Source organism: Salvelinus namaycush, unplaced genomic scaffold (assembly GCF_016432855.1).
Source record: "Salvelinus namaycush isolate Seneca unplaced genomic scaffold, SaNama_1.0 Scaffold123, whole genome shotgun sequence".
NCBI classification, from domain to species: Eukaryota; Metazoa; Chordata; class Actinopteri; order Salmoniformes; family Salmonidae; genus Salvelinus; species Salvelinus namaycush.
In genome coordinates this window covers 180,069-194,184 of record NW_024057931.1, presented here as the reverse complement: position 1 = coordinate 194,184, position 14,116 = coordinate 180,069, and the positions used below count along the sequence as shown (strand labels likewise).

General features: G+C 48.3%; 1 protein-coding gene across 1 annotated transcript in view; it reads left to right on the top strand.

Moving 5' to 3' along the window:
* Window positions 1–12,963, top strand: part of usp8 (ubiquitin specific peptidase 8) — a 54,431-nt gene extending 41,468 nt beyond the window's left edge. The window contains exons 16-19 of the mRNA XM_038982644.1: window positions 7,021–7,257; window positions 8,302–8,444; window positions 8,556–8,688; window positions 11,919–12,963. Coding sequence (XP_038838572.1) covers window positions 7,021–7,257; window positions 8,302–8,444; window positions 8,556–8,688; window positions 11,919–12,077 — 672 coding nt within the window. The 3' untranslated portion in view covers window positions 12,078–12,963. The remainder of the gene's footprint in view (window positions 1–7,020; window positions 7,258–8,301; window positions 8,445–8,555; window positions 8,689–11,918) is intronic.
* The last annotated feature ends 1,153 nt before the right edge of the window (window positions 12,964–14,116 follow it).

The following is a 14,116-nucleotide window of genomic DNA, read 5'->3' as shown; positions in this document are numbered from 1 at the left end:
ATTGAGGCGAGTTGCGTTGATGTGAGTTGTATTGAGGCGAGTTGCGTTGATGTGAGTTGTATTGAGGCGAGTTGCGTTGATGTGAGTTGTATTGAGGCGAGTTGCGTTGATGTGAGTTGTATTGAGGCGAGTTGCGTTGATGTGAGTTGTATTGAGGCGAGTTGCGTTGATGTGAGTTGTATTGAGGCGAGTTGCGTTGATGTGAGTTGTATTGAGGCTAGTTGCGTTGAGGCGAATTGTATTGAGGCTAGTTGCGTTGAGGCGAATTGTATTGAGGCTAGTTGTATTGAGGCTAGTTGTATTGATGGGATTTGTATTGAGGCTAGTTGTATTGATGGGATTTGTATTGAGGCTAGTTGCATTAATGTGAATTGTGTTAAAGCTGGTTGTCTCGAGGCTGGTCGTGTTGATGTGCATCATTCGTTGGACTACATGGATGATCAGTTTCTTCTCTCTGTTTTTGTTGGGTTTCATTTTGATGGCAAAATAGAGAGTAAGAACATTTGTTGTATGAGCTTCTGTCCTAAAGCTGTGTGTTGGGGGGTCGGTTGTGTGTGTTGAATGAGCTTCTGTCCTAAAGCTGTGTGTTGGGGGGGGGCGGTTGTGTGTGTTGAATGAGCTTCTGTCCTAAAGCTGTGTGTTGGGGGGTCGGTTGTGTGTGTTGAATGAGCTTCTGTCCTAAAGCTGTGTGTTGGGGGGTCGGTTGTGTGTGTTGAATGAGCTTCTGTCCTAAAGCTGTGTGTTGGGGGGTCGGTTGTGTGTGTTGAATGAGCTTCTGTCCTAAAGCTGTGTGTTGGGGGGTCGGTTGTGTGTGTTGAATGAGCTTCTGTCCTAAAGCTGTGTGTTGGGGGGTCGGTTGTGTGTGTTGAATGAGCTTCTGTCCTAAAGCTGTGTGTTGGGGGGTCGGTTGTGTGTGTTGTATGAGCTTCTGTCCTAAAGCTGTGTGTTGGGGGTTCGGTTGTGTGTGTTGAATGAGCTTCTGTCCTAAAGCTGTGTGTTGGGGGGTCGGTTGTGTGTGTTGTATGAGCTTCTGTCCTAAAGCTGTGTGTTGGGGGGTCGGTTGTGTGTGTTGTATGAGCTTCTGTCCTAAAGCTGTGTGTTGGGGGGTCGGTTGTGTGTGTTGTATGAGCTTCTGTCCTAAAGCTGTGTGTTGGGGGGTCGGTTGTGTGTGTTGAATGAGCTTCTGTCCTAAAGCTGTGTGTTGGGGGGTCGGTTGTGTGTGTTGTATGAGCTTCTGTCCTAAAGCTGTGTGTTGGGGGGTCGGTTGTGTGTGTTGAATGAGCTTCTGTCCTAAAGCTGTATGTTGGGGGGTCGGTTGTGTGTGTTGTATGAGCTTCTGTCCTAAAGCTGTGTGTTGGGGGGTCGGTTGTGTGTGTTGAATGAGCTTCTGTCCTAAAGCTGTGTGTTGGGGGGTCGGTTGTGTGTGTTGTATGAGCTTCTGTCCTAAAGCTGTGTGTTGGGGGGTCGGTTGTGTGTGTTGAATGAGCTTCTGTCCTAAAGCTGTGTGTTGGGGGGTCGGTTGTGTGTGTTGTATGAGCTTCTGTCCTAAAGCTGTGTGTTGGGGGGTCGGTTGTGTGTGTTGAATGAGCTTCTGTCCTAAAGCTGTGTGTTGGGGGGTCGGTTGTGTGTGTTTTTATCTGTCCAGTTTGATGCTGTCAGTTAGAACCTTTTGCATGTGAACCAGAACATGCTTCATCACCTGTCTTCATGGTCTACAGGAGTAAATGTCCTAGAGACCTGTCCTGTCCCATCTTCATGTCCTAGAGACAGACCTGTCCTGTCCCATCTTCATGTCCTAGAGACAAAGACCTGTCCTGTCTTCATGGTCTACAGGAGTAAATGTCCTAGAGACCTGCCCTGTCCCATCTTCATGTCCTAGAGACAGACCTGTCCTGTCCCATCTTCATGTCCTAGAGACAAAGACCTGTCCTGTCTTCATGGTCTACAGGAGTAAATGTCCTAGAGACCTGTCCTGTCCCATCTTCATGTCCTAGAGACAGACCTGTCCTGTCCCATCTTCATGTCCTAGAGACAAAGACCTGTCCTGTCTTCATGGTCTACAGGAGTAAATGTCCTAGAGACCTGTCCTGTCCCATCTTCATGTCCTAGAGACAGACCTGTCCTGTCCCATCTTCATGTCCTAGAGACAAAGACCTGTCCTGTCTTCATGGTCTACAGGAGTAAATGTCCTAGAGACCTGTTCTGTCCCATCTTCATGTCCTAGAGACAGACCTGTCCTGTCCCATCTTCATGTCCTAGAGACAAAGACCTGTCCTGTCTTCATGGTCTACAGGAGTAAATGTCCTAGAGACCTGTCCTGTCCCATCTTCATGTCCTAGAGACAGACCTGTCCTGTCCCATCTTCATGTCCTAGAGACAAAGACCTGTCCTGTCTTCATGGTCTACAGGAGTAAATGTCCTAGAGACCTGTCCTGTCCCATCTTCATGTCCTAGAGACAGACCTGTCCTGTCCCATCTTCATGTCCTAGAGACAAAGACCTGTCCTGTCTTCATGGTCTACAGGAGTAAATGTCCTAGAGACCTGTCCTGTCCCATCTTCATGTCCTAGAGACAGACTTGTCCTGTCCCATCTTCATGTCCTAGAGACAAAGACCTGTCCTGTCTTCATGTCCTAGAGACAAAGACCTGTCCTGTCCCATCTTCATGTCCTAGAGACAAAGACCTGTCCTGTCTTCATGGTCTACAGGAGTAAATGTCCTAGAGACCTGTCCTGTCCCATCTTCATGTCCTAGAGACAGACCTGTCCTGTCCCATCTTCATGTCCTAGAGACAAAGACCTGTCCTGTCTTCATGGTCTACAGGAGTAAATGTCCTAGAGACCTGTCCTGTCCCATCTTCATGTCCTAGAGACAGACCTGTCCTGTCCCATCTTCATGTCCTAGAGACAAAGACCTGTCCTGTCTTCATGGTCTACAGGAGTAAATGTCCTAGAGACCTGTCCTGTCCCATCTTCATGTCCTAGAGACAGACTTGTCCTGTCCCATCTTCATGTCCTAGAGACAAAGACCTGTCCTGTCTTCATGTCCTAGAGACAAAGACCTGTCCTGTCCCATCTTCATGTCCTAGAGACAAAGACCTGTCCTGTCTTCATGGTCTACAGGAGTAAATGTCCTAGAGACCTGTCCTGTCCCATCTTCATGTCCTAGAGACAGACTTGTCCTGTCCCATCTTCATGTCCTAGAGACAAAGACCTGTCCTGTCTTTGTGGTCTACAGGAGTTAATGTCCTAGAGACCTGTCCTGTCCCATCTTCATGTCCTAGAGACAAAGACCTGTCCTGTCTTCGTGGTCTACAGGAGTAAATGTTCTAGAGATGGAGGAGGGATAAGTGTGGGTAGAGAGAGAAAAGAAGAGGAGATGGTGTGGGGAGAGAGGAGAGGAGATGGTGTGGGGAGAGAGGAGAGGAGATGGTGTGGGGAGAGAGGAGAGGAGATGGTGTGGGGAGAGAGGAGAGGAGATGGTGTGGGGAGAGAGGAGAGGAGATGGTGTGGGGAGAGAGGAGAGGAGATGGTGTGGGGAGAGAGGAGAGGAGATGGTGTGGGGAGAGAGGAGAGGAGATGGTGTGGGGAGAGAGGAGAGGAGATGGTGTGGGGAGAGAGGAGAGGAGATGGTGTGGGGAGAGAGGAGAGGAGATGGTGTGGGGAGAGAGGAGAGGAGATGGTGTGGGGAGAGAGGAGAGGAGATGGTGTGGGGAGAGAGGAGAGGAGATGGTGTGGGGAGAGAGGAGAGGAGATGGTGTGGGGAGAGAGGAGAGGAGATGGTGTGGGGAGAGAGGAGAGGAGATGGTGTGGGGGAGAGAGGAGAGGAGATGGTGTGGGGGGAGAGAGGAGAGGAGATGGTGTGGGGGGAGAGAGGAGAGGAGATGGTGTGGGGAGAGAGAGGAGAGGAGATGGTGTGGGGAGAGAGAGGAGAGGAGATGGTGTGGGGAGAGAGAGGAGAGGAGATGGTGTGGGGAGAGAGAGGAGAGGAGATGGTGTGGGGAGAGAGAGGAGAGGAGATGGTGTGGGGAGAGAGAGGAGAGGAGATGGTGTGGGGAGAGAGAGGAGAGGAGATGGTGTGGGGAGAGAGAGGAGAGGAGATGGTGTGGGGAGAGAGAGGAGAGGAGATGGTGTGGGGAGAGAGGAGAGGAGATGGTGTGGGGAGAGAGGAGAGGAGATGGTGTGGGGAGAGAGGAGATGGTGTGGGGGGAGAGAGGAGAGGAGATGGTGTGGGGGGAGAGAGGAGAGGAGATGGTGTGGGGAGAGAGAGGAGAGGAGATGGTGTGGGGAGAGAGAGGAGAGGAGATGGTGTGGGGAGAGAGAGGAGAGGAGATGGTGTGGGGAGAGAGAGGAGAGGAGATGGTGTGGGGAGAGAGGAGAGGAGATGGTGTGGGGAGAGAGGAGATGGTGTGTGGGGAGAGAGGAGATGGTGTGGGGGGAGAGAGGAGAGGAGATGGTGTGGGGGGAGAGAGGAGAGGAGATGGTGTGGGGAGAGAGAGGAGAGGAGATGGTGTGGGGAGAGAGAGGAGAGGAGATGGTGTGGGGAGAGAGAGGAGAGGAGATGGTGTGGGGAGAGAGGAGAGGAGATGGTGTGGGGAGAGAGGAGAGGAGATGGTGTGGGGAGAGAGGAGATGGTGTGGGGAGAGAGGAGATGGTGTGGGGAGAGAGGAGATGGTGTGGGGAGAGAGGAGAGGAGATGGTGTGGGGAGAGAAGGAGAGGAGATGGTGTGGGGAGAGAGGAGAGAGATGGAGGAGAGAGGAGAGAGAAGAGGAGATGGTGTGGGGAGAGAGGAGAGAGGAGAGGAGATGGTGTGGGGAGAGAGGAGAGGAGATGGTGTGGGGAGAGAGAAGGAGAGAGAAGAGGAGATGGTGTGGGGAGAGAGAAGGAGAGAGAAGAGGAGATGGTGTGGGGAGAGAGAAGGAGAGAGGAGAGGAAATGGAAGACTGTGGCCCAGTCCCATTTGACCCCTAGTACCTACCCCCCGTTTTCATACTCCAGATGGGGAAGGGTTTAGGGCCTGAATTGGAACAGGGCCCTTTGTAGTGTGCTCATCTCATGACATCATATCCTGCCGTGTGACCTGTGGATGTGTCTGTGACATCATCGTCCTTGTCCAGCCCCAGACCACCCCGTCTGCATTTCAGATGGCACCCTATGTCGGCGTCTGAAAAGTAGTGCACTATAGCAGGAATAGGGTGCTATTTAGGACGCGGACTCCGTCTCTACATCAACACTAATTAATGTCATATGAATGAGTTAATTAACTCTGGTGCCTGTTGAACCTCTCCCCCCACCGTACCGTACTGGACAGCGTTCTAGACAAACTGCATGGGAGGGAAGCTGATAGTTTAGACTGTGTCTGGTGTCTGTTGAACCTCTCCCCCCACCGTACCGTACTGGACAGCGTTCTAGACAAACTGCATGGGAGGGAAGCTGATAGTTTAGACTGTGTCTGGTGTCTGTTGAACCTCTCCCCCCACCGTACCGTACTGGACAGCGTTCTAGACAAACTGCATGGGAGGGAAGCTGATAGTTTAGACTGTGTCTGGTGCCTGTTGAACCTCTCCCCCCACCGTACCGTACTGGACAGCGTTCTAGACAAACTGCATGGGAGGGAAGCTGATAGTTTAGACTGTGTCTGGTGCCTGTTGAACCTCTCCCCCCACCGTACCGTACTGGACAGCGTTCTAGACAAACTGCATGGGAGGGAAGCTGATAGTTTAGACTGTGTCTGGTGCCTGTTGAACCTCTCCCCCCACCGTACCGTACTGGACAGCGTTCTAGACAAACTGCATGGGAGGGAAGCTGATAGTTTAGACTGTGTCTGGTGTGGTTGAAACTCCCAAAAGAGGGACTGAGTTGAGGCAACAGCTGCAACCTAATGGTTCTTCCTCGACCGCTTTAACAAAGGGCCGCTCCTCCTCTTCATCTGTGCTGATCAGGAAAGTCTTGACAGGTGGAAATAATATGGTGGAGGAAACCTTTAGTCTGTATAGCTTTCCCCTGGTCAACACATGGAACCCTGTTCACTAACTAGTGCACTACGGCCCATAGGGCTCTGGTCAAAAGTAGGGCACTATATAGGGAATATGATATAATTTGAAACTAACCGTCTCTATCTCTCTCTCTCTTTCTGTCTCTCTCTTTCTGTCTCTCTCTCTCTTTCTGTCTCTCTCTCTCTTTCTGTCTCTCTCTCTCTTTCTGTCTCTCTCTCTGTCTCTCTGTCTCTGTCTCCGTCTGTCTCTGTGCATGTTGTATTGACCTGTCTTCTCTCTGTCTCTGTCGTATTGACCTGTCCTCTGTCTGTCTCTGTCCATGTTGTATTGCCCTGTCCTCTCTCTCTGTCCATGTTGTATTGCCCTGTCCATGTTGTATTGCCCTGTCCTCTCTCTCTCTGTCCATGTTGTATTGCCCTGTCCTCTCTCTCTGTCCATGTTGTATTGCCCTGTCCACTCTCCCTGTCCATGTTGTATTGCCCTGTTCTCTCTCTCTCTGTCCATGTTGTATTGCCCTGTCCTCTCTCTCTCTGTCCATGTTGTATTGCCCTGTCCTCTCTCTCTCTGTCCATGTTGTATTGCCCTGTCCTCTCTCTCTCTGTCCATGTTGTATTGCCCTGTCCTCTCTCTCTCTGTCCATGTTGTATTGCCCTGTCCTCTCTCTCCCTGTCCATGTTGTATTGCCCTGTCCTCTCTCTCTCTGTCCATGTTGTATTGCCCTGTCCTCTCTCCCTGTCCATGTTGTATTGCCCTGTCCTCTCTCTCTCTGTCCATGTTGTATTGCCCTGTCCTCTCTCTCTCTGTCCATGTTGTATTGTCCTGTCCTCTCTCTCTCTGTCCATGTTGTATTGCCCTGTCCTCTCTCTCCCTGTCCATGTTGTATTGCCCTGTCCTCTCTCTCCCTGTCCATGTTGTATTGCCCTGTCCTCTCTCTCTCTGTCCATGTTGTATTGCCCTGTCCTCTCTCTCTCTGTCCATGTTGTATTGCCCTGTCCATGTTGTATTGCCCTGTCCTCTGTCTGAAGGTTGCTAACCGTAAGCGTTACACGGAGGAGGAGAATGACGATCTGGACGACCAGCGGGCTGCTGACCAGGCCTGGAGCAAACACAAGCTGCTCAACGAGTCTGTCATCGTAGCGCTGTTCCAGGGACAGTTTAAGAGCACAGTTCAGTGTCTCACCTGCCACAGGAAGTCACGCACCTTCGAGACCTTTATGTACCTGTCCCTGCCGCTGGCCTCCACCAACAAGTGTTCCCTGCAGGTAAGACGACACGCGTGTGTACACACACGGCTCCTTCTTCCAAATCAATACCTTTTTTCTGTCCCTTTTTGATATTTTAAGTAGAAATTGGTCGGAAATATAGCATTTTAAAAGCCTGTTATATTAAATTAAGTGCCCATATGGAAAATTCTATAAATATATAATATGTATTTTTTATATGACTAGCTAAAGTGCCACAATTCAGCGTTGTGACATGTCCCTCTGAGCATCCTCTGACTGATTTTAAACCCAGTTCATTTCACCATCATTGTAAAGCCCTGGTTATTCTGTTGCTTTGACAGTCATTTCTGAACATCAGTATTCATTTAATGTGATTCATCTAATACCGTGAAATGTCTGTCCCTCATTTTAAGATTTCTGTCTGATTTTAGGATGAAATGGTCAACCCTGTTATTTTTTAGTTGTAACCTAATGTAGCAGGCGGAAACCCCAGAGTCCCCACACCTGGTTTTCAGGGGGAAGGGAGCCCCATAGTCCCCACACCTGGTTTTCAGGGGGAAGGGAGCCCCAGAGTCCCCACACCTGGTTTTCAGGGGGAAGGGAGCCCCAGAGTCCCCACACCTGGTTTTCAGGGGGAAGGGAGCCCCAGAGTCCCCACACCTGGTTTTCAGGGGGAAGGGAGCCCCAGAGTCCCCACACCTGGTTTTCAGGGGGAAGGGAGCCCCAGAGTCCCCACACCTGGTTTTCAGGGGGAAGGGAGCCCCAGAGTCCCCACACCTGGTTTTCAGGGGGAAGGGAGCCCCAGAGTCCCCACACCTGGTTTTCCGGGGGAAGGGAGCCCCAGAGTCCCCACACCTGGTTTTCAGGGGAAACCCCAGAGTCCCCACACCTGGTTTTCAGTGGGAAGGAAACTGTCTAATCTAACCATGTCTTACTGTGTTCCAGGACTGTCTGAAGCTGTCTAATCTAACCATGTTTTACTGTGTTCCAGGACTGTCTGAAGCTGTCTAATCTAACCATGTCTTACTGTGTTCCAGGACTGTCTGAAGCTGTCTAATCTAACCATGTCTTACTGTGTTCCAGGACTGTCTGAAGCTGTTTTCTAAGGAGGAGAAGCTGACCGACCAGAACAAGGTGTTCTGTCGACACTGTAAAGCTCTCAGAGACTCCATCAAGAAGCTGGAGATCTGGAAGGTCCCGCCCATCATACTGGTCCACCTTAAACGGTACCTATTTACAACACCGTGTGCATTTCAAATGACACGTGATGACCAAGACACACACACACACACACCGATAACAATGTGTATTAACCCCAGTACTACCGTCTCTTGTAGGTTCTCGTACGAGGGCCGTTGGAAGCAGAAGCTGCAGACGGCAGTAGACTTCCCTCTGGAGAATCTAGACCTCAGTCAGTATGTCATCGGACCCAGAGCCAGCCTCAAGAGATACAACCTGTTTGGAGTGTCTGTAAGTACTATTAGCATCTGCCTGGAAACACTGCAGTCAAATACTTTGTTGTGTGTCTTCTGGTCCTGTGTGGCTCCGTTGGTAGACCATGGGTCTGGTAACGACAGGGTCGTGGGTTCCATTCCCCCAGCGGCCACTCATACCAAAATGTATGCCCTCAACAACTACTGTCGCTTTGGATAAAAGCCTTTGGTAAATTACATGCACTATATATACTAAAGTATGTGGACACCCCTTCAAATTGGTGGATTCTGCTATTTCAGCCACACCCGTTGCTGACAGGTGTATAAAATCGAGTACACAGCCACGCAAGCTCCATAGACAAACATTGGCAGTAGAATGGCCTTACTGAAGAGGTCAGTGACTTTCAACGTGGCACCGTCATAGGATGCCACCTTTCCAACAAGAGCTTTCCCGGTCAACTGTAAGTGCTGTTATTGTGAAGTGGAAACGTCTAGGAGCAACAACGGCTCAGCCACGAAGTGGGAGGCCACAAGCTCACAGAACGGGACCGGTGAGTGCTGAAGCACGTAGAACGTAAAAATCGTCTGTCCTCGGTTGCAACACTCACTACCAAGTTCCAAACTGCCTCTGGAAGCAACGTCAGCACAATAACTGTTAGTCGGGAGATTCATGAAAAGGGTTTCCATGGCCGAAACTCGTTCTCTGGAGTAATGAATCACGCTTCACCATCTGGCAGTCCGGCGAACGAATCTGGGTTTGGCGGATGCCAGGAGAACACTACCTGCCCGAATGCACAGTGCCAACTGTAAAGTTTGGTGTAGGAGAAATAATGTTCTGGTGCTGTTTTTCATGGTTCGGCCCCTCAATTCCAGTGAAGAGAAATCTTAACGTTACAGCATACAATGACATTCTAGATGATTCTGTGCTTCCAACTTTGTGGCAACAGTTTGGGGAAGGCCCTTTCATGTTTCAGCATGACAATGCCCCCTTGCACAAAGCGAGGATACAGAAATGGTTTGTCAAGATCTGTGTGGAAGTACTTGACTGGCCTGCACAGAGCCCTGACCTCAACCTCATCGAACACCTTTGGGGTGAATTGGAATGTCGACTGCGAGCCAGACCTAATCGCCCAACATCAGGGCCCGACCTCACTAATGCTATTGAGGTTGAATGGAAGCAGGTCCCCGCAGGAATGTTCCAACATCTATTAGAAAGCATTCCCAGAAGAGTGGAGGCTGTTAGAACAGCAATGTTCCAACATCTATTAGAAAGCCTTCCCAGAAGAGTGGAGGCTGTTATAGCAGCAAAGGGTGAGGACCAACTCCGTATTAATGCCCAGGATTTTGGAATGAGATGTTTGATGAGCAGGTGTCCGCATACTTTTGGTCATGTAGTGTATATTAATGACACATAATTAATCAGTGCTTGACTTATTACAATGGATCCAATGGAGAAAAAAGTCCCCAAACTCCAAGCTTTGAAAGGATTGGACATGTACTTCACCAGGTCTGAAGGAGTTATCAGATTTATTATCTCAATGTTGTGTGATATCTGTTTTGTATGTATGTATGTGTGTATGTATGTGTGTATATACAGTACCAGTCAAACGTTTGGACACACCTACTCATTCAAGGGTTTTTCTTTATTTTTACTATTTTCTACATTGTAGAATAATAGTGAAGACATCAAAACGATGAAATAACACATATGGAATCATGTAGTAACCAAAAAAGTGTTAAACAAATCAAAATATATTTGAGATTCTTCAAAGTAGCCACCCTTTGCCTTGATGACAGCTTTGCACACTCTTTGCATTCTCTCAACCAGCTTCATGAGGAATGATTTTCCAACAGTCTTGAAGGAGTTCCCACATATGCTGACCAGTTGTTGGCTGCTTTTCCTTCACTCTGCGGGTCGACTCATCCCAAACCATCTCAATTGGGTTGAGGTCAGGTGATTGTGGAGGCCAGGTTATCTGATGCAGCACCTCATCACTCTCCTTGATCAAATAGCCCTTACACAGTCTGGAGGTGTGTTGGGTCATTGTCCTGTTGAACATCAATTGATAGTCCCACTAAGCGCAACCCAGATGGGATGGAATATCGCTGCAGAATGCTGTGGTTGACATGCTGGTTAAGTGTGCCTTGAATTCTAAATAAATCACTGTCACCAGCAAAGCACCATCACACCATCTCCTCCATGCTTCACGGTGGGAACCACACATGTGGAGATCATCCGTTCACCTATTCTGCGTCTCACAAAGACTAGGCGGGTGGAACCAAAAATCTCACATTTCTACCCATCAGACCAAAGGACAGATATCCACGGGTCTAATGTCCATTGCTCGTGTTTCTTGGCCCAAGCAAGTCTCTTCTTCTTATAGGTGTCCTTTAGTAGTGGTTTCTTTGCGGCAAAGCTATGAAGGCTTGATTCATGCAGTCTCCTTTGAACAGTTGATGCTGAGATGTCTGTTACTTGAACTCTGTGAAGCATTAATTTGGGCTGCAATCTGAGGCTGGTAACTCTAATGAACTCTGGGTCTTCCTTTCCTGTGGCGGTCTTCATGAGAGCCAGTTTCATCATAGCGCTGCACTTGAAGAAACTGTCAAAGTTCTTCAAATTTGCCGAATTGACTGACCTTCATGTCTTAAAGTAATGATGGACTGTCGTTTCTCTTTGCTTATTTGAGCTGTTCTTGTCATAATATGGACTTGGTCTTTTACCAATTAGAGCTACCTTCTGTATACCACCCCTACCTTGTCACAACACAACTGATTGGCTCAAATGCATTAAGGAGGAAAGAAATTCCACAAATGAACTTTTAATAACAAGACACACCTGTTAATTGAAAGGCATTCCAGGTGACTACCTCATGGAGCTGATTGAGAGAATGCCAAGAGTGTTCAAAGCTGTTATCAAGGCAAATGGTGGCTACTTTGAGGAATATCAAATAGAAAATATATTGTGATTTGTTTAACACTTTTTTTGGTTACTACATGATTCCATATGTGTTATTTCATAGTTTTGATGTCTTCACTATTATTCTACAATGTAGAAAATAGTACAAATAAAGAAAAACCCTAAACTCAGGAGGTGTGTCCAAACGTTTTGACTGGTTGTGTGTGTGTGTGTGTGTGTGTGTGTGTGTGTGTGTGTGTGTGTGTGTGTGTGTGTGTGTGTGTGTGTGTGTGTGTGTGTGTGTGTGTGTGTGTGTGTGTGTGTGTGTAAATGAACAGGCCGTTAACCCTCCTCCCCTCCTGTAACAGAACCATTATGGCGGTCTGGACGGGGGTCACTACACAGCCTACTGTAAGAACGCCATGAAACAGCGCTGGTACAAGTTTGACGACCACGAGGTCTCCGAAATCTCCACCTCCACCGTCAAGTCCTCCGCAGCGTACATCTTCTTCTTCTCCTCCCTGTGAGGGCAGAGCTGCAACACTGCTAGGAGCTATGAGGCTACATAAAGGCTACATAAAGGCTAGCTAACATGCAGGCTGCTTTGACTCCGCTTCCTCTGCTGGTGGGAGAAAGGAACTGAACTGGCGATGTTTTTGTGAACTGAACTGAACTGCCAGGGGTCATACTTGTGGTTTAAACCATTAGTCTAAAATAGCTGCTAGCTTTTTCTCTCAGGCCAACCTGGCCAAATTAGCCACGATGCTAATTAGCCACCACGCTGAGGAAGGCCAGCTAAGCAGATGATTTATATCCGATAACAAATCAACCTATCAGATAACTTAGAGCCACCATCCAATCACATTTGTTCATTAGGTAAATTTGCTTCCAACTGATTGGTTTAATTTGTTACCCATGGTCTAAGTGGAGTGTCCTCAATATATTTGTTGCATGATGCTTCCTTGACTAGGCAAGTGGCATCATAACAAATGACGGTTTTCGCATATATGATCAAGTTCCGTGTTTTTTCTTCTCCATTTAACACACATCCGTGTACTTTTCAATTAACAAAGTAGGAGGATTATATTGTAACTTTGTTATTCATACATTGTAAAAGGCGATGACTCTCGTGGTGTTGTCAAATAGCAGTCATTTACCATCCACTGCTTGTCCGGGGTGGTGGTGTGATCTCCACGGTGATGTTTTCAATACCATTGGGAGCCAGATTTATTTTTAAGGAGGAAAATCATGGTCTAAGCAAAAATTCACTAGTATGTCCACGCAAGGTTTGTAGGTTTTGGATAACTGAACTGGCAAGGTTTGGTGGTTTTGGTAGACTGAACTGACAGAGGTTGATGTGTGGAGAGAGAGGGACATACTGTAGTGTGTGGTGGAAGGGTGGGTTAGTGACTGGGTGGGTTAGTGACTGGGTGGGTTAGCGACTGGGCGGGTTAGCGACTGGGCGGGTTAGCGACTGGGCGGGTTAGCGACTGGGCGGGTTAGCGACTGGGCGGGTTAGCGACTGGGCGGGTTAGCGACTGGGTGTGTGCAGGAAAGGGAGTGACTCAGGCACTCCAATACTTCAACTCATAGAGGACTCAACAGCTGTTAAAACACAACATCTATTCATATTAAACCAGAGAGCAGGGAGAGGGTTCCCTGTTCTAATCACCGCAGCTTAAACCCTGTTCTTAACACAACATCTATTCATATTAAACCAGAGAGCAGGGAGAGGGTTCCCTGTTCTAATCACCGCAGCTTAAAACCCTGTTCTTAACACAGCAACGTTGTAATTCTGCTAGTTCTGGGTTTCAGTTGAGTCTGTGTGGAGTGGACGGACTTCTGTTGGTATACACAGACCTTATTTAAGCTTCCATGTACTGTGAATCTTCTAGTGAAGAGTGACGTACAGGGACGTTTAGTGTGACGTATAGTGACGTTTAGTTAGGACGAGTGACGTACAGGGACGTTTAGTTAGGACGAGTGACGTACAGGGACGTTTAGTTAGGACGAGTGACGTACAGGGACGTTTAGTTAGGACGAGTGACGTACAGGGACGTTTAGTTAGGACGAGTGACGTACAGGGACGTTTAGTGTGACGTACAGTGCCTTTGGAAAGTTTTCAGACCCCTTGACTTTTTCCACATTTTATTACGTTACAGCAAATGTATTCAATTGTTGTTGTTTTTTTCTCATTAATCTACACACAATACCCCATAATGACATCACAATACCCCATAATGACATCACAATACCCCATAATGACAAAGCAAAAACAGGTTTTTATAAATGTTTGCTAATTTATTCAAAATAAAAAAACTGGTATTACATTTACATAAGTATTCAGACCCTTTACTCAGTACTTTGTTGAAGCACCTTTGGCAGCGATTACAGCATCAAGTCTTCTTGGGTATGACGCTACAAGCTTGGCACACCTGTATTTGGGGAGTTTCTCCCATTCTTCTCTGCAGAACCTCTCAAGCTCTGTCAATTTGGATGGGGAGCGTCGGCTCACAGCTTTTTTCAGATCTCTCCAGAGATGTTCAATCAGGTTCAAGTCCGGGCT